Genomic DNA, 23354 nt, shown 5'->3' with positions numbered 1-23354 from the left:
TTGTCAGTTTTGTGTTCCATTGGGTAGGAAGAATGTATTCATAATTGCCAAGTATCTGACAATTTATAATTTTTAAGGAGAGCTAAACACAATTTTAAGTTTTATGCGAGAATAGTTTTTTTTTCTTGACGTAACATAACGTTAATATGGCGTTGGTTTTTTTCCTCTGTAACTATCTTGAGGTTTCCTGTCTAATAAATTACTTTTATCGTTATCCAATATTTCAATTGATGTTTCATTAAAGGGACGTGGGCAAATCCCCCTCCCAAATCCTAAATCTCCCCACATTTTTGGGCAGTTCTTATTCAAATTATCAAATGAATTTTTTATTATTACTCCCCAAGGACTCCTTCAAGGGGCTGTTCTAAGCACACTACTTTTCTCAGTTCCCTGTCATGAGATAAGTCTAGATAATGTTCTTGGTCCAAAGCTCTTTTCGTGTGCTGACAATATTGCTGTTGTAGTTGTGAGGAGAGACCCTCTATACTCATTAAAGCCTCCCATTACTCATTATGGCCATAAATCACTTAGTCTCTTCTTCCATAAACTGCAAAGCCTGGCTGCCTTAAAACTTCTGGTGAAAATAAATAGGAATGCGATTTTAGCTCCACAACATGCAGCTACATGCAGCTCCTATGTTTCCTAGCAGTTGTCTTTGAAAAAAAAACTGACACAGAAACCCCATCTGAATGAGCTGATTCAACGTTTAGTGCTATCAACTTAGTATTTCATTTATTTCATTTTTGTTTCATTTAGTATTTCATGTAGGAACATGTAAGAAGTGCTTTCAATGGGTAGAAATTTCGGTGGGTAGCGTTCTCAATTTAGTGTTTCAATTTAGGTTAGGAAGAATATATTTATAATTGCCAAGTATCCGACAATTTATAATTTTTGAGGAGAACTAAATACAGTTTTAAAGCTTTATGCGAGAATAGTTTTTTCCTTGACGTAACATAACGTTAATATATAGTGTGAGATTACATAATTTGGATTCAATTATCTCTAAAGCATATAAAACCTAATTATCAGAAACTAATTGTCAATATCTGACAAAAAAAGTATGCTTTCTTTTAGGGACACTTAGTTTTTTTTTGTTTTTTTTTTTACAGAGAAATTCAATGGCTTTCAAATAATACAATCACGCTTCTCACAGCGTTAACAGCCGTTTCCCGCTAGTAAGTTTAGTAGAAACTATACTTTTTAACATAATATTTTATTCTTATTTTTTTTTACTACATATTTTTATACCTTCTCTCTCTATTGAAGTATTGAACAGTCTAATAAAGTCTATAAAAGGTACAACGCAGTATATAATTCATTAAATATACACCAAAATCCAAAGCTTTATGACAAATCAACACTAATCAAAGGAAATGGAAATCTAAAAACAAATAAATACCAACTCCAACGTAACTTCTTGATAAACGATCATCTATTTAACAGGTACGCACAAAGGGGAGAGGGAGAAGGAGGGAGGTAAGTACACAGGATGGAGGGTAGCTCATACCCTCCCCCAACCTAATAAAATAGCGAGATTCTTATGACCTTCCTCTCATAATTGTTATATTTTTCACGAAGTTCATTATTTTTGAATTTTTGACATTCCCCCTTTACATAACCTGCAGTCCAGAATCAAATTCATGACTGTGTGCCCTAAATAAAATTATAATTTTATAAAAATAAAATTATAATTTTATAAAAATAAAATTATATTAAATTAAATTAAATTTATAAAAAAAAAAATTAGCCTCTACTACAATTTTATAAATAAACACGGGTTTATTTGAGCTTATTGTAAATATTTTTAAAAAGAATCTTTTATTTTTGAAAAATAAAACTACGAGACAATGTGCATTTTGTGATAATAAACAGGACTAAATTATTACTCAATATTAATGAAAATCATGTCAAGTATGCTTAAAAAAAGTGGGCTGTCGGAAAGACGAAGGAGGATTTATTAGATGTTTTCCCGAGGAATTGTCTACGGACTCTTTTGAGTACCTGTCTGACTGACCGTATTTCAAACAGTCACCTGTTCAAAATGTGGTTCTATCCCACTTTTTAGGGATGTAATAAAAAAAGAAGTTGAGATGGTTAGGACACGTTCTGCAAAGGAACTATGAGTTACTTCCAAAGATAGCCTTTGTCGACCAACCGTCTAGGGCCAAACGAAAAGAGGGTCGTCTCCGAATGAGGGGGGATGCAACAAAAGACTTAAGGGAGCTGCAAAAAAGACTTAAGGGAGCTGCAAAAAAAAGACTTAAACAAAAGACTTAAGGGATCTGCAAAAAAAGACTTAAACCAAAGACTTAAGGGAGCTGCAACGAAAGACTTAAACAAAAAACTTAAGGGAGCTGCAACGAAAGACTTAAGGGGGCTGCTACAAAAGATTTAACGAAAGAGTTAAGGGAGCTGCAACAAAAGACTTAAGGGAGCTGCAACAAAAGACTTAAAAGACGTTGGAACTTTTTGGAAGGGCGTAAAGAAAAAGGCTCTGAATAAAATGGGATGGAGAAGCGTGCGTAGCTGCATTAGCCTCAGGCGGCTTAGTGTTGCAGTGGGTTGTTAGTAGTTGTAGTACCTTTACTATAGAATAGTAATATTATGACATATTACTGAAAACCAGAAAACTTAGAAAAAACACTCAGATTTAGGATTAAAAGCCTATAATAAGTGGAATCCCTTCTCTAGTAGTATTTACGTATATACCAGACATGTAACCACCATTTGTGATATACCCATTCCTACAGATATGTCTTGAAAGGCACGCAAAAAGATACAAAGTTCAGATACTTGAGCCAAAAATCTGTACTATTTATTTTGCACTAGGCCCATCAGACCGTCACAATCCAGAGGTATAAGGTTAATAATCGCTTAACAGACCATGCTCGCAATAAATTTTTAATTAAACACAGTTAGCAAACTATAGAACTACCTTTCAGCACCATTGCCTGTAATATTATATAAATATAATAAAATATGGGCAAACATTGCCCTAAATAGGTATAATTATCAACTCAAACCCAAAAAGAAAACTAAACCGCTGTTAATTAAGCATTACTTGGGAAGTAATTTAGGGCCCGCTTCGAACTAAAGCGTCGTAAATTGTACACTTTCGTGAAAAGCGACCACGCTTTTTTACCATTACTACCGCAAAAATGCTTTTAGTCGTAGTCTGACGTGGTTGAAGCCGCGGCTAAAATGTCTTTTTTTTCTTGTAGCTTGGGTTTATTACACTTTATACGATTATTTATCCTTTTAAAGTAAAATATATCAGGATTCTAAACAAAATCCTATAAAATTCGCCACTAATTTCGTCGATTATTAAAATTCTCACGCAGTTCATGCCACCAACGAATTATAGGACCTCTTCTAGACCATATGTCATCACCGTACTTATACCAGAAACTAAAAGAAAAACATTATTAGTGCCAAATGGAAGAAAACATTATAAAAAAGTTTTGTATAAATTATTTTTTTACTTTTATTATTTTTTTTAAATTGGACCTTACTGAAATTTGATTTATATAAAATTAAAGTTAAAAAAAACTCAATTAGTCTATAAAACTTTTTAGCTTAAGAGGTGTTCTTTGTGCTTGAAGTTTTTTGAAACTTTTATCTAACATCTGTTTAGGAGATTAATTTCTCAAAGACAAAATCATGACGGATCGATTGTCTAACAATTTTCAGGCAAGGTATTCATCACGTGCAAGTAATACTTTGGTTGACTGAAATAGACGTAGGCGTGGTCTTAGGATGAGGTTTTACAAGCGAAATTGTAATTTAAAGTATAAATTTACTACTCTAGGATGAAATAATAGATGATTTTCTTTTGTTTCTTGTAGAAGATAGATCAAAGAATAAAAAGGGGCAATAATATTAAAAAAAATATATATTTAAAAACGCTTTTATCCCAAAATGAACTTCACAATAAAAAAAAAATCATTTCTACAACCCCCCAAATTTTTTTTTTGTCAAAACTGAAAAAAATTAAAGCATTGGGTAGTTTCGAAATATTATATAAGTCAATGAAGACTTTGTGTCATGAACACCTCATGATTCCATATTTAGCTAAGAAATTTCAATTTACTACCTAGTCGGATAAAAATTTCGGTGCGTTTGAAAATAAAATTATAAAAAAAAGTTTTTCCTTTTTTTGCATTTATGCCAGAGAGCTAAAGCCAAAATACGACAAAATAAAAATGCAAACAGACAAAACCGAGCTTAATTCATGACTCAATACGAAACCCGCTACTAACCTCATTTCCAACCCTAATCGCAGCAGTGTTATTCTCGTATATAGAGCTAATCACGTGTCAATCCTAAAACACGGTATTCCGCCTGAGACTCTAAGTGGGCAAGCCTTTTAGGCTTAGGTCACATGTTTGTCTGTGAGTCCAAGCAAATTCAGTCCCACCTTTTGCATACAAGTCCAGTCGACATGGTCCGTCATGAGTCAAACCAAAAATCTTGATCATCCCTTCTTTCTACGGCTATCTACCTCAGTCCTATCCTACGATGGAGGGATGGATGATAGACAATATCGAACAACAAGTGAAATTGATATCATTTTTTCATACAATCCTGAAAAATACAATCCCCCGAAAAAAATCTTTTGTAACTAATTGCCTGGTATACCGTACAAGGACAAGACCTTCGCTAAAACTCTTCTATCAACAAAATCGAAAGCTTACTCATAATCTATAAAACTGAGGATTAAAGGGGCTTGATGACCCAGGCACTTCTTAATTATTAATTAAATAAAAAACAAGTTTTGGAGCGACATTAAAACTCAAAAGGAACAGAAATTATTCCGTATATGAAAGGGGCTGTCCCCTCCTCAATACCTTGCTCTTTACGCTAAAGCTTTTTATTGTTTAAAAAATAAATTTGTGCGACAGATCTAAACTTTAACGTAAAGAGTGAGGTATTGAGGAGGGCCCTTTCATTTACGGAATAATTTCTATTCGTTTTAAGTTTTAATGCCGCTCCTTACTTTCAGTTAAAAAAAAACTTGTTTTTTTTTATTTAATTTCTGAACGTTTTTGAATTAATGCAGCTTCGATTTTGGCTCACCGTACATGAATAATTAAAACGAAACTTTTAATATAACTTTTATATTAATTTTACTTTTTTGGCTAAATGGCTTTCTCCAAATTTTGTTCCGACATAACTTATGAATTAACTTACGTAACGAACTTCTATATTCGTATGTTTTATTACGTATATTGGGGAGTTTGCACCCTAGCCGTTACCTTGCTCTTTACGCTAAAGTACGAATTTTGTTCAAATCAAAAATCCCTGTACCACAAAGGCCGGTTAATTAGACTAGATACCTCTTTTGAAATTACTCAAAAAAATTAGCGTAAAGAGCGAGGTATTGACTAGGGGACGAACCATCTGATATACGTTATAATTTCTGTTCGTTTTAAGTTTTAATGTTGCTCCTTACTTTTAGCTGAAAAAAACTTTTTTTTATTTAATTTCTGATCGTTTTTTAAATAATGCTGGGAAATCCAGCGCCTCCTTTATAGAAATTTCCCTGCCCTCAAGGAAAGATCCTCCATGGAAGGATCCCCCACCCGTAACCTCCTCCTCCATCCCCCCCACCATTAGAAAAAAATCCCTCCTGAAACGTCTTTATACTTCCCATCAACCAATACTATATGTAAACAATGGGCAAAGTTCATAACTTCCAGCCCTTACGCCGGGAACTGTTGGAGATTAAGTCATCCTCAAAGACATATTGATTAGATGTTTGAGTATACTGGACAAAATGGCTCCCTCAAAATTTTGATTGGGTGACTTTGGGAAAAAAATGAGCGTGGGAGGGGGCCAAGTTGCCCTCTATTTTTTTTGGTCACTTAAAGAGGGCACTAGAACTTTTAATTCCCCTTCAAATGAGCCCTCTTACGATATTCTAAGACTACTGGATCGATACAATCACCCCTGGAAAAAAAAAAAACAGAAAAAAAAAAACAAATAAAGAAGCATCCGTGATCTTCCTTCTGAAAAAAAATACAAAATTCCACATTTTTGCAAATAGGAGCTTGAAACTTCCGCAATAGGGTTTTCTGGTACGCTGAACCCGATGGTGTGATTTTCATTAAAGTTCTGTGACTTTTTGGGGGTGTTTTCCTCTTTTTTAAAAAATAAGGCAAATATTCTCAGGCGCGTAACTTTTGATGGGTAAAACTAAACTTAATGAAACTTATTTATTTCAAATCAGCATAAAAATTGGATTCTATTGATGTATCTGGGTGTCAAATTCTGGTTTTTAGAGTTTTGGTTACTATTGAGCCGGGTCGCTCCTTACTTACAGTTCGTTACCACGAACTGTTTGATTAACACTTTTCCTAAAACTACAATGTTCCTCTATTAAAACTTATAAATATCATCATATTAAGTAGTTTGCTACCTACAACACTCACTCTTATCACCTTTATTTTAAAAGGGTTTAACAAAAATTATTCCTAAAAGCGATAGATGCATCCCCCTTTCAAAATATCATGTTTATAAACTTCAGAAATTTAATTCTTGCTTCAAAACCCCGATATTTTAAAATTCAATACCTGGGACCGCATCTTATTAAAATCCATTTAGTGCTGTCTCTAAGTCTTTCTCGCAAAATAAATCTTCCTTTACCTCGGAATCGTCACGCATTTTTTTTTTGTTCTTATCTACATCATTCCCTGTAATTTTATCGCGGTTTAACATATTTTCAAAATGTTCCACCAATATGTTAATGCCCCTTAACATTTTACTTATCATTGGCTCCGTTCCTATCTTCAACTGCCAAGATTGCCTTCTCCCTCTTAATTTTTTAACATGCGAATAGAATACTTAACAAGTGTTCTTAATTTAGAACACTAAGTGTTCTTAATTAAGACAGCCTTATTAGGCTGTCTGGCTACATCTTTCAGATCTCAGGCAATTTTAACCATGGCTTCCACTTCACACCTTCTTAATTTATATTTTAGTGTCTTCTCCATTTTATTTAAATCCCTTGTAACATCCAATGATCTATCACTCAAATACTTTTTTTTTTACAAATCCCTCCTTTTCTCTGCTAGACCTACAGCATTTTCACTAATTTCCTAATCACGATTTACTAGCCGTGTTTGTAACTGAGCCCATCCGCATCTTCATAAACTGTTTTCCCAAAATTATTCCATCCATTTTCTACATTGTCAAATTTGAGACTAACCCGTTTCATACTCAACTGTTTCTGGAAAGTTTCTCTCAATTTCTCATCTTGGAGTCAACCAACGTCAACTTCTCGGAAGGCAGTTAAGTTTTAAATAGACTTTAGACACTACTAGATGGCTAGATGGTGACCTCTACTTTTTACATCAGTAAGATAACTTCTGTATACCCTAGTGTCTTGTATCATTCCTGACAGTCTTACATTTACAATAACACGATCAATAAGATTAGCTGTCTTAATATAATATGAACATCATATTAGTCATTTAATGACCGAATACTGTACAGTTATAACTATATTATTATACCTACGAAATTGCAGCAGTCTACAGCCGTTGCTATTTTCCTTTCCTATACCAAATTTATCTAGAATAGGATACCATCTATTCTTATTTCTACTGACTAGGGGATCAAAATTCCCTGGTAAAAATACCATATTCCTACCTGGCATCCTGTCTGTTTGCTTCTGCAACTGAAGTAAAATTCATCCGAGTCTCTAATATCTCCAGTAACCGGTTCTATAGGGGCGTATACTGCTATGACTAATACTTAAAGTTTTTAGTTGTAAAATGAGCAACTAAGAATTCTATTATTAATACCTTCTCAACCTAAGAAAGGCTTAGAAGCTTCCTTTTTCATTATGAGCCTTACTCCCTGCTTATTCACCCCATCCTTTCGGCCTGAGCAAATAAATTCCATATCACCTAACATCCCCCGGACATGAGTTTCTGAAAGCCCGGACATGAGTTTCTAAATTCAGTTTAAAACGTTTGAGTTCAATAGTCACAATGCCAATACGATAGTTGTTTTTAACGTTGTAACGTTAAAGTTGCAATTTTCATATTGCTTAAATCACTGAAGCTGTTATGGCCTCAGGAAAAGCAATATGTCCCATCAGTCCAGATCAGGGAGTAATGAATCTTCTCAAGTCTACACAAAGCGCTAAGCCAGCTTAGAACCGTACGGCAAAAAGTCCCTGAGATTTCCAGTTGAATGGCAGCTTGCTGCACCCCTGGGCACACCTTGATCACTACAATCGAATTTTTATGCTGATTTTAATTATATAAGTTTCATCAAGTTTAGTCTTATCCATCAAAAGTTGCAAGCCTGAGAAAATTTGCCTTATTTTCGAGAAAAGGAGAATAAAAAAAAAAAGTCATAGAATCTTTACGAAAATCAAACAATCAGATTCAAAGTATCAGAGAACATTACTATAGAGGTTTCAATCTCCTATCTGCAAAATTTGGAATTTTGTATGTTTTTATTTTATTTTATTCAATAAAGGAGGAAGCCATAGGCTTGTCCCAATAAAGAAAGAGGAAAGATCACAGATGCGTTTTTTTCAGGGGTGATCGTATCGACCAGTGGCACTAGAATGTCGCAAGAGGGCTCATTCAAACGGAAATTAAAAGTTCTAGTGCCTTTTAAATTAAAAAACTAAATTTAATTAAATTAATAACTTTTTTATTTAAATTCTACTAAAAACTGCATTTTTATTGCCAATCTTCATGAATGCCAGCTATCCTAACCACGAGTATGCTTACCATTGTACCATCGGAGATTTATGAAAAATAAGTTACACATAATCACATTGAAAAGGTTACTGTTTACAATATGTTGAGAAGATACGACTACGAACTGTTTGACAAGAAATTTCTATTTGTTTTTGTTCTCAGTTCAGGATCACTAAAGTTATTATATAAACTGCAAAAATATTTATGGTATCCGAGCAATAATTTGAATCTTTTAATTCAAACTAGAAAAATACCTTAAATTTGAAAATTAGTTTTATTTTTTGTTAGGTCCTAACTACCCGACGCGGGATTATGCGTATTTCCATAAAAAAAATTTTATTTTAGTTTTCAGTTCAGAATCAATAGTTCTTATGTAAACTGCCAAAATATATATGGTGTCTGAGCAATAATTATAATCTTTAATTAAAGCTAGAAAAATACCTGAAAATTTTAAAATTAGTTTTATTATCTGTTAAGTTCATACTGCTCGACGAGTGATTTAAATCTTGTTTATTTCCATAAGAAAATGATTTTTTATAATGTTTTCACTAGTACGAAAGAATAAACTTAAGTAGGAAAGATATGAAAGTCGAACTAAACAGGTTGCTGGTAAAAGTGTATTAAGCTGACATTTTAGGTTTTAATAAATTGATCTTAACAAAAGCATTTAAAATGCAACAACGCATATTATAAGTGGGTTCTAGATAAAAAGTTTTGGAAATTGACCACCAAACTAAGAGCTGACGGAATGGCGGTGAAGACACGGGAAATTTGTAATACCACTTATCTGTTTTAAAACAGGACGTGTGGTCGAGTCATAAAAAATATAATTGCCAGTTTTGCAATAACGGAGGTTGTTGTCTTTCTAAACTATTTTATATAGACCTCTGGAATTTTGGATCGTTTTGGAAATTGTAAATGTACATAATTTAGCTATTATTTGTATTTTATGATTATGCCTATAAGCCGAGTGCTGTACCATTGTCTCCCTTAATGCATAATAAAAGTTATTGTACTATATCAAACCTCTCTATAATGTTATTTTAGTCTCTCGATTAATCCAAGTCGGAACGCCAAATTAGTCAGGCCAAAGCTTAAGGCACGCTACCAAAGTTAACTTGCCCTAGAACCGTAATTATACCCCTACCCCTATAAAGGGCGTAAAAAGGTACCTACCCAAACTTATATTATACCAGCTGGTGACAGCTGGGTAGGCAAATACAACCTCACTTTACTACAGCTGGTGGCAGCGATGGGATGTCAACCAAAACCTACGATATACCAGCTGGTAACAGCTAAGTGGCAACTATAACCTCACTTTACTACAGCTGGTGGAATTGCTGGAAAACTGGGTCGAGAAGACTAAATAAGGTTGCAAAGTAGAAAAAAACAAAACGAAATGACTTTATCAGAAGGGGAAAGCAAATAGACTTCGTTTCTAGCAGCACTCGAATTAGCAAAACTTCGAGTAGCTTTGCTTGAAATTTGGCTGTTGCAAATAGACAAAAAGGAAAAAAAGTCTCAATCAAAAATTGTAAAATGAAAAAAATTACAGTATCTAGTATTTAGCAAGTAGAAGTAAGTATATTATTAGTAGTTTTATTAGTGTTAGTAATAAATGCAATGCAGTAGTGCCGTATATCACTAAATAATAAAGGATTTGCGTCACAAATTAAAAGAATAAAATAAAAGACAGTACGTAAAGAAAAATCTTACTGGCAGTAGAAACGTTGGAAGAAACAGGAGAATTTTAGGCATAATAATAGCAAACAAGATTCTTATTCAGCCTTACTACAGGTACAGGCTATAGACTTATCGTTCAAGGATAAAACTGCTACAATTTAGCAAAGGTAAGACATAAATTGTGGTCCAAACAACTTAAGGTTAGAAACTGCCGTTTCCGAGTATTTTAGGAGTAGAGACGCTTCGAAAATATGACATTTTATGACGTAATAAGCAATAGAATTACTGCTAACCCGAATACTAGGTTGGTTGTGTAGCATCACAAGGAAAGGGAAGACAAATATATAAAAAATCTGTAATTAAAGCACTTGAGGAGAGGGATGGGGGAAAAAAAGAGAAGAGTAGCCTTATAAGTAAGAAAAAATGTGGAAGGTTAGCATAAGTCTCTGAAGGAAGCGAAAAAAAAGAGTTGTTACCCAGCTGAGATGTGTAACCTGCATAAGGCTTAAGAAATTCGGTAAGAGAAACCGATAATCATAGAAATGCAGGCACGGGAAAAGGTCTTAAAAGGGCCTCCTTTCCTTACAGATATGACCTTCATTTGAATAATGGTGCTAGAAAAAGTTCAAATTCTGAACTTTTTTTGGCACGAGATGCGTCAGAAGAAAGTTCAAATTTGAATTTTAAACTATGACTACTTTCGAGCCATGTACTTACTTACTTACTTGTACTTGTTGCGGGACCAGACGCGGACACCTCACCCGACATCTAGAAGACTACGTATGATTGAATGCCATTTGTCGCGATCTTGTCCCAGCTCTTTAGCAAACCGGAGCCAGCAGCTCTCCCACTTTCTGCCGAATTTTCGAAATCCGCCAATGGGGTCAATGTCGTTTTTGGCAGTTTTCCACCAATACTTAGGTTCGATAAAATAAAAATTCAAAATGGGGATAAAATCCTTTTTAATAGACAGTGTATAATAAATTTCACAAAAAATACCAGATATTTCGGTCACATATACAGTGACCATCATCAGTAGTTTACTACTGATGACGGTCACTGTATATATGACCGAAATATCTGGTATTTTTTGTGAAATTTATTATACACTGTCTATTAAAAAGGATTTTATCCCTATTTTGAACTTTTATTTTATCCTCATGGAAAGTCAGCGTGGTCTCCGAAATTATCTACTTAGATTCGATGTTACAGCAGCGGTTGCACACATTAATATTTGAGATTCTGTCGGAGTATCGAATCCTCAGGATTTTTCGTAGACAGCGGTGGTCAAAGACTTCAAAATCATGGAGATGAAGCGCCTTCAGTGGCCAATTTTCGACTGCACAGAAGAGAATAGATCTAACAGCCACTTTATAGACAGGAATTTTTGTCTTCGTGCTGATCTCCCACCGGATCCACAAATGGCGGTGGAGTTGTGAGAAGATGGCATGGGCTTTGTTGATTCTGTCCTATACGTCAAGGTCACAGCCTCCACGAGGGTGAAGCTTATTGAGCCAAGATAGGTGAAGCTGTCGATTTTTTCCAATTCTTGTCCATAAAGCATAAGCTGATAATCCGACTGTATGTTTAGGCCCAAGTTTTAGCCGTGTAGACCTTCATATCCAGTAGCCGAGATAAATGTGGTACTTCATTTAAAATTACTTGGACTGTTTCTGGGTCAGCGACGAGAGTTTTGGTATCGCGAGCTTAGTTCAGGTCAAGCAATTTAATGCCAAATCCCATAATAACACCATCAAAACTCGAGAGTACACTCTCTAGAATCTAGTCTATAGAGTAGTTAAACAAAACAGGGGACAATATACAATTCTGTTTTACAGCACTTTCAACATTAAAGGGCTCAGTTTCTTCCTCCAGCACTCTTACTGTCGATTTGCAATGCTTGTAGTAGGCCTTCAACAGCTCTATGAATTCAACCGGCATACCATCTTCCAACATGATTCGCCAAAGGTTTTTGCGTCGAAGGTTTCGAGTCGAGAGCAGCCACAAAATCAATGAGCATGTTAATTATAGGGAGTTTGTAGCGTTCGCACTGTTGGAGAATAAGGTGAAGAGTGAAGACCTGGTCAGTGCACCCTCTCCTCTTTCCGATATCCGCATTGATTTTCACGTGTCCGCTCATCCCTTGCTTCCTCGAACCTCTTAAGCAAAATCATCGCAAATACTTTGGTAACCAAATCCATAGGTGATATCCCTCGGTAGTTGCGGCTGTCACATTTGTCCTCCTTTTTAAATACTGGGATTATTACTGACACCTTCCAGTCAAACGGGAAAGTCTTCTTCCCCCATATCAGACTTCGAGCCATGCAGATGTAAAGCAAGCCAGTGTATGAAAACTGTTATGCTTCTTTACATAGAATATAAGCACACATCAGAACAAACAGATAAGGCAATACATCCTTTTGGGATAGCTAATATTGATCATTCTGGTCCCCTCTTACTGTTACTCAATGACGAACCACACTAAAGTCTATTCTAATTATAAATCAGTACAGTTTAGTCGAATATCAGATAGAGTGCACATCAGATAAATAACAGTCTGATAGTAGAAATCAAATAGAGTGAAGCTAATATTCCCTTATATTCCAATTAGCCTAGAAGTAGACTGTATCCAGGAACCAAATAGAAACATTATCACGGGAACACTTACACAATGACGTCAGAGTTTCCATTACAGTAATTAATATTTGTCTCGTAGCTTTTGATGGGTTGAGTTAAAATTAATAAAGCATACATATTCAGAATCAGAATTAACTAGCCCCCCCCCACCCATCATTCCCGCAAACACATCCAATAAAAATTTTGAGATAACCATTTTGTTCAGCGTAGTTGATTTCCAGATAGAAAATATGTTTTTGAGGAGGACAGTCCCCCACAACCCTCAGGGCAAGGGTAATAAATTATGCCCTGGGGGATTTAAGGTTTTTATAGAAATCTTTGTCGTAGACACTTGAAAAAGGGCTCGTTCGATTTGAAATTCAAAGGGCTAGAGCCCTTTTTAATAGTCGAAAGTGATTTGAGGGCAACTAACCCCCCTTTCACTCCCACAGTTTCCCCAAACACATCCAATCTATATTTTAGATAGCCATTTTATTCAACGTAGTTGAAAGTTTCGGAAATTATGTCTTTAAGGATGACAACCCCTCCACCCACAGCCCTCAGGGCAATACTATTATTTTCCATGACCACACTGCCTTTTCTATGACGAGATCAATAAGAATTCCAAATAGGGATAGGTCCTTTTATTAGACAGTGAAACGAAAATATAAAACAAAGACTCTAAATATTTCGATGACACAGTCGGTCATCATCAATAGTAGAGTTACTAACTGAGTTAGTAACTCTACTATTGATGATGACCGACTGTGTCATCGAAATATTTAGAGTCTTTGTTTTATATTTTCGTTTCACTGTCTAACAAAAGGACCTATCCCTATTTGGAATTCTTATTGATTTCCTCAGGGCAAGGGTTGTAAGTTATGCCCTGGGGGCATATACAGTTTTTATTGAAAGCGTTGTCATAGAAACTTCAAAAGGGCTCATTCAATTGGAAATTGAAAGGGCTAGTGCCTTTTTTAATAGTTGAAAGTGATTGGATAGCGACTAACGCCCCTCTCACGCCCACCATTTTCCCAAACACATCCAATAAAAATTTTGAGATATCAATTTTGTTCAACTTAGTTGAAAGTTCTGGAAATTAGGTTTTTTAGGTTAATAACCCCCTCAGAGCCATCAGTGCAGGGGTTGTAAGTTATGCCGCGGGGGCATATAAGGTTCTCATTGAAAGTGTTGTCGTGGAAACTTCAAAAGGGGTCATTCAATTGGAAATTGAAAGGGCTAGTGCCTTTTTCAATAGTTGAAAGTGATTGGATAGCGACTATCGCTACTTTCACGCCCATCCTTTTCCAAAACACATCCAATCAAAATTTTGAGATATCCATTTTGTTCAAAGTAGTTGAATGTTCTGGAAATTAGGTCTTTAGGATGATAACCCCCTCAGAGCCCTCAGTGCAAGGGTTGTAAGTTATGCCCTGGGGGCATATAAGGTTTATATAGAAAAGTTGTTGTATAACTCATAGGCAGCGCGATTGCGCTGCTTAAGCAAAGAACAGGGACACTCGAGAACGAGACAAGAAATGGGGACTAAAAAGTTTTCATTGAAAGCGTTGTCGTAGAAACTTCAAGGGGGCTCATTCAATTTGAAATTGGAAGGAATAGTGCCTTTTCTAATAGTTGAAAGTGATTGGATAGCGACTAACGCTCCTCTCACGCCCACCCTTTTCCAAAACACAATCAGAATTTTGAGATATTCATTTTGTTCAACGTAGTCGAACGTTCTGGAAATTAGGTCTTTTAGGAAGATAACTCCCTCAGAGCCCTCAGTGTAAGGGTTGTAAGTTATGCCCTGGGGGCATATAAGGTTTAAACAGAAAGTTGTTGTAAAAATCATAGGCAGCGCGATCGTGCTGCTTAAGTAAAGAACAGGGACACTCGAGAACGAGACAAGAAACGGAGACTAAGTAAAGAGGAGGACACTCCCCCACAACCCTCAGGGCAAGGTTTGTAAGTTATGCCCTGGGGGCACATAAGAACGATGTTGGCACAATGTATTATTTTTTAATTTTTTCCTTTAGAGCAGGGCAGTTTGTATAGAAGAAGTTGACGTAGAAACTTCGAAAATGGCTCATTCAATTGGGAATGGGAGTGGCTTGTGCCTTTTTTTAATAAGGCTTGTGCCTTTTTTTAATGGCTTTGTTCAGCGTAGTTGATTTTCAGATATAATTTATGTTTTTGAGGAGTACAGTCCCCCACAGCCCTTAGGGCAAAGGTTGTATGTTATGCTCTGGGGGCATATAAGGTTTTTATAGAAGGCGTTGTCGTAGAAACTTCAAAAAAGGCTTATTCGATTAAAAATTCAAAGGCCTAGTGCCCTTTTTAACAGCCGAAAGTGATTAGAGGGCAACTAACCCGCCTCTCACGCCCACCTTTTCCCCAAACACATCTAATCAGAACTTTGAGATAGCCATTTTATTCAACGTAGTATTAAGTTTTGGGAATTAGGCCTTTGAGGCTGACAACCCCCCCCCCCCAAAGCCCTCAGGGCAAGGGTTGAAAACTATGCCAAGAGGGCATATAAGGTTTTTATATTACGCGTTGTCGTAGAAACTACAAAAACGGCTCATTTAATTGAAAATTGAAATAGCTAGTGCCCTTTTTCATAGTCGAAAGTGATTGAAAAGCAACTAACACCCCTTCCACGCCCAACATTTCCCCCAACAAATCCAATAAAGATTTTGAGATAGCCATTTTGTGCCACGCAGTTCAAAGTTCAGGAAATTATATCTTTGAGCAGGACACTCCCCCCAGAGTCTTCAGGGCAAGGGTTATAAGTTTATGCCCTGGGGGCTTATAAGGTTTTATTGAAATCTTTGTCGTAGAAAATTGAAAAAGGGCTCACTCGATTGGAAAGTCAAAGGGCTAGTGCCCTTTTTAATAGTCGAAAGTTATTTGAGGGCAACTTGCCCCCTCTCTCACGCCCATCTTTTCCCCAAACACATCCAATCAGTATTTTAGATAGCCATTTTATTCAGCGTAGTTAAAAGTTTTGGAAATTACTTTAAGGATGACAACCCCTCCCCCCTCCACAAAATAATCAGGGTAAGGGTTGTAAGTTATGCCCTGGGGGCATATAAGGTTTTTGTTGAAAGCGTAGAAACTTCAAAAGGCCTCATTCAGTTGGAAATTGAAAGGGCTAGCGCCTTTTTTAATAGTTGAAAGTGATTGGAGAGTGACTAACGCCCCTCTCACGCCAACCATTTTCCAAAACACATCCAATAAAAATTTTGAGATATCCATTTTGTTCAACGTAGTTGAAATTTTTTGAAATTAGGTCTTTTAGGATGATAACTCCCTCAGAGCTCTCAGTGAAAGGGTTGTAAGTTATGCCCTGGGGGCATATAAAGTTTATATATAAAGTTGCTATAGAAATTTCAAAACGGCTCATTTGATTTGAAATTGAAATCACCCTTTTTAATAGTCGAAAGTGAGTGGAGAGTAATTAACCCCCCTCTTACGCCCACCGTTTCATGAAAAACATTCAATCCACGTTTAGAGATAGCCATGTTGTTCAACATAGTTGAAAGTTCTGGAAATTATGTATTTAAGGATGACAAACCCCCCAGAGCCCCAAGGGCAAAGGTTGTAAGTTCTGCCCTGGAGGCATATAAGGTTTTTATAGATAGAGTTGTCGTAAATATTCAAAAGGAGCTCATACAATTGGAAATTGAGAGGGCTAGTGCCCTTCGTAATAGTCGAAAAAGATTGGAGGGTAACTTACCCCCCTCTCACGCCCACCATTCCTCCGAACACATCCAATCAAAATTTACAGATAGCCATTTTGTTCATCGTAGTTGAAAGTTCTGGAAATTAGGTCTTTGAGAATGACACCCCCCCCCCCAGCACTCAGGGCAAGGGATGTAAGTTATGCCCTTGGGGCATATAAGGTTTTTATTGAAAATTTTGTCGTAGAAACTTCAAAAGGGCTCATTTGATTGGAAATTGAAAGGGTTAGGGCCATTTTTATTAATCGAAAGTGATTGGAGAGTGACTACCGCCCCTCTCACGCCCACCATTTCCCCAAACACATCCAGTCAAAATTTATGCATTACCATATTTTTTGTCATAGTCGAGAGCTCTGGGAATTCGGTCATACACGATAACAACCACCCTTACAAACCTTAGGGTAAGGGTTGTAATTTATGCCCTGGCGGCATATAAGGTGTTGCGTTGTCGTTTCCAAAAGGGCTCATTCGATTGGAAATCTAAAGGCCTAGTGCCCTTTTTAATAGTCGAAAGTGATTGGAAGGCTTGACATTTTTATAGTAAAGATCGATGTGGGTGTAATGTATTATTTTTTGTTTTTGTTTAGACCAGGGCACTTCGTATCGAAGGAGTTGTCGTGAGAACTTCGAAAAGGACTCATTCGACTGAAAATAGAAATGGCTGATGCCCTTTTTAATAGTCGAAAGTGATTTGAGGGCAACTAATCCCCCTTCTACTCCCACCCTCCCATTTGCCCATTATGTTTAAAAACTGAATGTTGCCTTAAGATTAAATCAAAATGCACTGTGATAATGCTAATTCCCAATAAGGCGTCTCAGCAGCATCCCAAGAACGACTGAGGGTATTAAATTCAAACTTTCGGGGCTACTTCTGCTCTTAAAATTTAAACAAATCAAAATAGCGAAAGTGTATCCAAGCTATCAAAGAAAGTAAACAGATTTTTTTGCGAATGGTATCAAGTTTTCCATTTCAGGTCAACTAGAGGAGGTATGAAAATAAATTAAAAAATACTATTTGTGTCCAGATTTTTAAAAGTGTGTATAATGTTAAAAATTGCTAAAAAAGTTTCTCCAGCATACAAATTGCAGGACACACAATAAGCTCTAAAAAAACGATAAGATTTAAACTGTTATTTTCTTTTTCCTTGAAAAGGTTAAATCAATAAAAAAAGAGCAGAGACTAAATAAAAAAACTTTTTCTACAAAATTAGTTTTGCAGAGAAAAGTAAAGAGCGTCATTGAGCAAAAAATAAGCAAAAATAAAGCCAAATAATCTAAGAATCGTGAAACTAACACAAATCAGCATCGATAAATAAATGATAAACAAAACGAACAGAAATTACAATAAATAACCGAGTCAAACTCAAAACGAGCAGAAATTAACATAAGTTGGGCTCAAAACCTCTATGCCTTCCCAAGGCCAGAACCAAAATTTGCTCTTTACTGAAAAAATAAAAATGGATGTGCATTGTCAGTTTAATACACATATACTGATATTTAGTAATCAAAATGTTAATATTATTTGATTTAGTAAAGTTATAAAAGTAAAAACATTTGTTTAGACGGTTATTTGTAAAATCTCCGTTGTTATTTCTACTTTTTTGTATATTCTGTGGTTTAACAAATACAGCAAGACGTTGTCTCAGGATCTGAAATCTATTGGTGACGGTACAGGTTTGGATCTGACTCAGAATCAACATCCTCCAAAAAGTCCTTACATTCAAATTAAAGTCCTGGAATACATTGGTGAAATTATAAACGAATACGATGAAACCATTGTTTTAAAGCCAGGTAAAATGCATTATCTGCCAAAGTCTTTGTGTGAACAATTTATACATGAAGGGATGATGGAGCATATTCCAATTGTTTAATTGAGCTTTTTATATGTCATTTTTTTCACTTCTACTTCTTCTATTAGAACATATTTGCATCGATGCTGAGCTATAATTCTTGTTCTTTAGCCAAGTTTTAAAAAGGAGGGTAAACTATGTCAAGAAGATTGACCAAGAGATATCGCTATTGTAATTCCAGCTGGCTAAAATCTAAATTATTTTGAAGTCTTCCAAACAAATTTCTTTAAAAAACGACTCCTTGGACTAATAATACTAAAAAGGATATTAAGAATTTATTCTTGCCAGTTCCCGAGCAGATAGCCTTTATTTTTTTTTTTTTTTTTAATTTGGATGCTGGGTGGTAAAGTTAGGGGACAAGGTGCAAAACTGAGTTTTTTTGCCAATATTATGGTCTTCTTGTCTTGTGGTTGTGATGTTGGGGAGACAATAAAAAATCGACATTGTCCCCGGGTGCTGAAAACCCTGACTACGCCTCTGACTGCTGGGAAAAAACAATAAAAAAACCTGATCCGTAAAATAAGCGAACTGAAGCGAACCCCGTATGAAGATGTTTATTCGTAGGGGGATGTGAAACCCCGCTGTGAAGTGAAATTCAACTCGACCGTCAGAGACTAGTTTTATAAAGACTAGTCTATGTGACTCCAAGTCAGTGCTTCCAATTCAATAGATTTATTCCTTTCAGTGGGAGATCCAGGGCTTTGATGAGATTTTTTCCTTGAAAGGTGATACTAAATTTGTCAGAAATAATTAACCTACATGTTTTACTTTTGGTACTTGTAACTGAGATATTCAGGATTGTTGGGAATCGAAGAAAGAACTTAATTTTCAACATAATACACACCAGTATAAAAACACTGGTAGAAATGAAGGAAAGATTCAATTTTGAAGGCTCGATATTGAATTTGCAATAAAGTATTTTCTTAATTACACATTCGAAACGTTTTTTCGTCAAGTTGCAAAACGAAATTTAGTTTTAGTCAATTAAATGACGAACAGTGACAATTAGGGAACCTACGTCATAAAATGCATTATACTAACTATATAGTCATACTAACTGTACTAATTATACTAGTTATACTTCGCCTTATACTAACTATACTTCCTTAAGATTACTAGCTCTCTAATCAGGATCCGAAGAGGTAAATAAATTGAAGAATGCGCTGTTTTGTCGAAGATCTCGCAATTTGCGGGTCTAGATTTGGTGGTTAATTATAAAATTATATTTTAATTTAAGAATCTTGATGTAAGTAATCTAAATGATAAAGTTACTGGTTACAGTAATCTATAAGGTACTAGGCGTATTCTCCCGGAAACATTACCCCAGGAAATTTTCCTCGGGGAAATTCGGGGAAAATACCCTTGGAAATTTCCCACATAAAATCCCACCTCTAGTGGAAAACCCCTCGCAGAAAATTTTTCCGACATGCGAAATTGAGCAGCCAAAGAGAAAGTATGACAAAATGAAATAATGAAGACAAGAAGGAATTTTGGAATGTTCTACTTATATTCCAAAATACAGGCAGAATGTATTTCAATTCTTTTTTCGTGTTTTGGGGGTTGAGTTGTCATAACAGGGTTAAAGAAAATAATTCGAAAATATGAAAGAAGTGACAGCTGTAAAAGAGTTGCCTTATGATGATATTGTACAGAGACAATAGGCTGGGACTACGAAATCTGAGTAATTACTTCCCATTGACTTGGACTTGAACCAATCAGAGGCGGCAATAGCCCCAATGTTCGGGAGGGGGGGGGGGTAATAGATTCTACTAATGGATTCTACAATGGATACTAGGCGTGCATCAGTAGGTTTTCCGGCTTGAAGTACCTTTACTTGTATGGGCTACTTTTCAGGTACAAATTCACAACCGTGCAGCATTGCTTCCTCCGCAACTGGGAAACTCAATATATAGTTGTTTAATAACTTTAAATCGATTTGATATCTCAGAATTTTTAATCGAAGGCAACTTAATCCTCCATGAGGCAAAATTGTAGCTTGGTTCCATAAGATGGCACAAAGATCAGGCAAATTTTCTCAGGGTCGTGGCGTTTTATGAGTAAAATTAATTTTAATTAGCTTTACATATTTGGAATCAACATAAATAGTCAATTCGTTTCATGTATTAGTAGGTATTATGTTTTCCTTACAGTTTTGGTTACTATTAACACTAGTCGGTCCTTACTTACAGTTGTTACCACGAACAGTTTGATCCTATATCGTATTTTCGTCATGTTTTCAGAATATAGGTAGCATATTCCAGAATCCCTTTTTTTCTTCACTCTTTTATTTGTCTTATTTTCTCTTTGCCTGGTAAATTCATATATGGGTAAAATTTTTCTAGGGTAAAAGGTTGGGTGGGATTTCTGGGGGGAAGGAACACACTTGTCCACAATCTATAGATCACCATCAGATAATGCTGATGAGTTTATAGCGGTGCTGGATGAGTTTTTGGGAACGTTGAAAACTTCAAGAACAGCGTGTTTTGACTGTGGAGAGTTTAATATTAATTTAAATGTAAATGACAAAAAATTAAGGCAAGTTATTTTTTAATAAGGTGTTAAGTTTTGGCTTTGCTATTAATATATGTTGGTGAGCAACAGAAAGCTCAAAATCTATAGTTGACAATATTTTTGGAAATATTGAGCATCTGTCAATGGTTATTAATAATTTGTTAGACTATTTTTGTGTTCCAACACTTATAGTTGGAATATTTGGTCCTAAGCCCAAGAATAAAGTTTGTCAAAATGTCTTTTGTTGATGGAAATGTGTTTCTGAAGTTTTTAAAAACTTTTTCCTCAAAAAGTTTTTCGAAGAAAAGTAAAGAGCTACATTAAACAAAAAATAAGCACAAATAAAGGCAAATAATTTTCCGTGCTATTTTGATGAACGTAGAAGACGAAGTGTCTTTCAGGTTACCTCGGTGGTTAGTCATGAATACATTTTAAGTCAACTGGGAGTTTGAAGCGCAAAAACTTTTAAGTGGATCGAGAGATAACAATTAGTCTCCCCCCTAAATACAAATTTGAAGTCCTCTATCCCCCCGATAATCTGTAAGTTTCAAACTGATCCACCCCCCTCTCAACCCATACCTGATATATTAGAGATAGATTACTTTGATGATCTAGATTCGTATATGATTTTTTCCTATTTACCACAGCCCCAGCCCCTCAAGCCAAAATTTAAGTCAAGTCGACCCCTAACATCCCCGACATTGTATCAATTCAATCCAAGAAGTCATTCCTGACCTTCCAAACAACTTTTTTTGAAATTGTATTGCTAAAATTTCTTGCCTAATGTTGTCCGAAATATAGATAGTCTATCCATAAAAGGTGACGTCCTGCACAAGGAATCTCAAGTCTAATACCTCTGACTTATTATGTATTCCTGTACAAATATTATGCTACAATGGCAGAGCAGCCCATAATAGGTAATTTAACAGGTTTTCCAGTCCAAAAAGTCAACCAAAAAAAAAAAAAAAAAAAAAAAAAAATCCAGAAGAATTATACACTAACCGGAATTCTGTGCAGTGCTGGTCCTCTAAAAGTGTACAATTTCCTTTACGGGCACCCCTCCTCAAGGTCACCCTGCAGCACCGTTTGCAATCACGGTTCTGATTAGGCCAACTCGTGAAGGGTCCACCCTGACGCCACTGAGCCCACAACACCCCAAATCATCTCACAACACCGGAACATCTCCAACCTTTTATACCCAGCCTATCCTCGCAAGGGTCACAAGGAAAAATTATTAATAAAACAATATTTACTTCATAATATGCACAAATTTATAGTCAAAAGATTTTCTGGGTTGTTTCCCCTTTTAGTGACATTTAAAAAAAAATGTTATGCGTGCATTCGTATTTTAATTTTTGGCGATACCATCTATATAATTGGCGATAAAATACCATCGATATTTTCATGTTAGCAAGTTTACCAATTTTACAAATCGACATATTTACTTGGAAAGGAGCTATCTATAACATTCCATAAATGTTTGATCTATTGTACAGTCTCTAGCTTTCAAATAAAATACTTAGAATTTTCCTTAGGAGCACTGTCTTGATGACACGAAAATTTAGATGGCGCTTGCCACTAATATATAAAATGCAAACAAACCAGGTAAATGAACAAACGAAAACACTTTTATAAAAAAAAGAAACAAAGTGTGAATAAAAGTGGTAGCAACCCAGAAATTTTTTGACTATGAATTTTGTGCATATTATGCAGTAAGAATTGTTTTATTTACATGTTCCCTTTTGAAGAGGCCAACCATTAAGTATTTATACTACAAAAACAATATAAACAATAATTATAATTTTATAAATAATATGACAGTATAACAGACAAAATGAATGATAAATTACTGTACAAAGCACTAGAAACCGAAATTTGTTAGGTTTTTATAAATAGCTTTAAGTTTTCACTCGCAGACCCTTGCGATTACGATTCCCTGTATTCAGACAGAATTTCGCTTTGTGGTTGCTTTGCAAAATCGCATCAAAATGTAAGTACATAAAATCTGAACTCGCAAAAAAAAAAAAAAAAAAATCGAGTTGCCAAAAAAAAAAAAAAAAAAAAAAAATGGCTGCAAATAATCAATCTGAATTTAAAAAAAAATTTCAAGTGCATAAACCTTAATTATGATTTTCATAGCAATGATCATATAGATAACCCATTTATTCTATTTTGACAATCTAGGTGACATAAATAACTATGATGGAAATTGGAAGATAGTTGTGACTACG

The 23354-nt window shown here is 35.4% G+C and overlaps 1 protein-coding gene across 1 annotated transcript in view; it reads right to left on the bottom strand.

Annotated features, from left to right (window-relative positions):
- Window positions 1-1292: 1292 nt before the first annotated feature.
- The window catches only part of rho-7 (rhomboid family intramembrane serine protease rho-7), a 93909-nt gene continuing 71847 nt past the window's right edge, over window positions 1293-23354 (bottom strand). Inside the window, exon 8 of the mRNA XM_089106534.1 lies at window positions 1293-3408. Within this exon, the coding sequence (XP_088962660.1) occupies window positions 3309-3408 (100 nt within the window). The 3' untranslated portion in view covers window positions 1293-3308. The remainder of the gene's footprint in view (window positions 3409-23354) is intronic.

Source organism: Artemia sp. Qi Xiang Cuo, chromosome 21, assembly GCF_049724085.1.
Source record: "Artemia sp. Qi Xiang Cuo chromosome 21, ASM4972408v1, whole genome shotgun sequence".
NCBI classification, from domain to species: domain Eukaryota; kingdom Metazoa; phylum Arthropoda; class Branchiopoda; order Anostraca; family Artemiidae; genus Artemia; species Artemia sp. Qi Xiang Cuo.
Note: the sequence above shows the minus strand (reverse complement) of the source record. Positions and strands in the feature narration are given on the sequence as shown.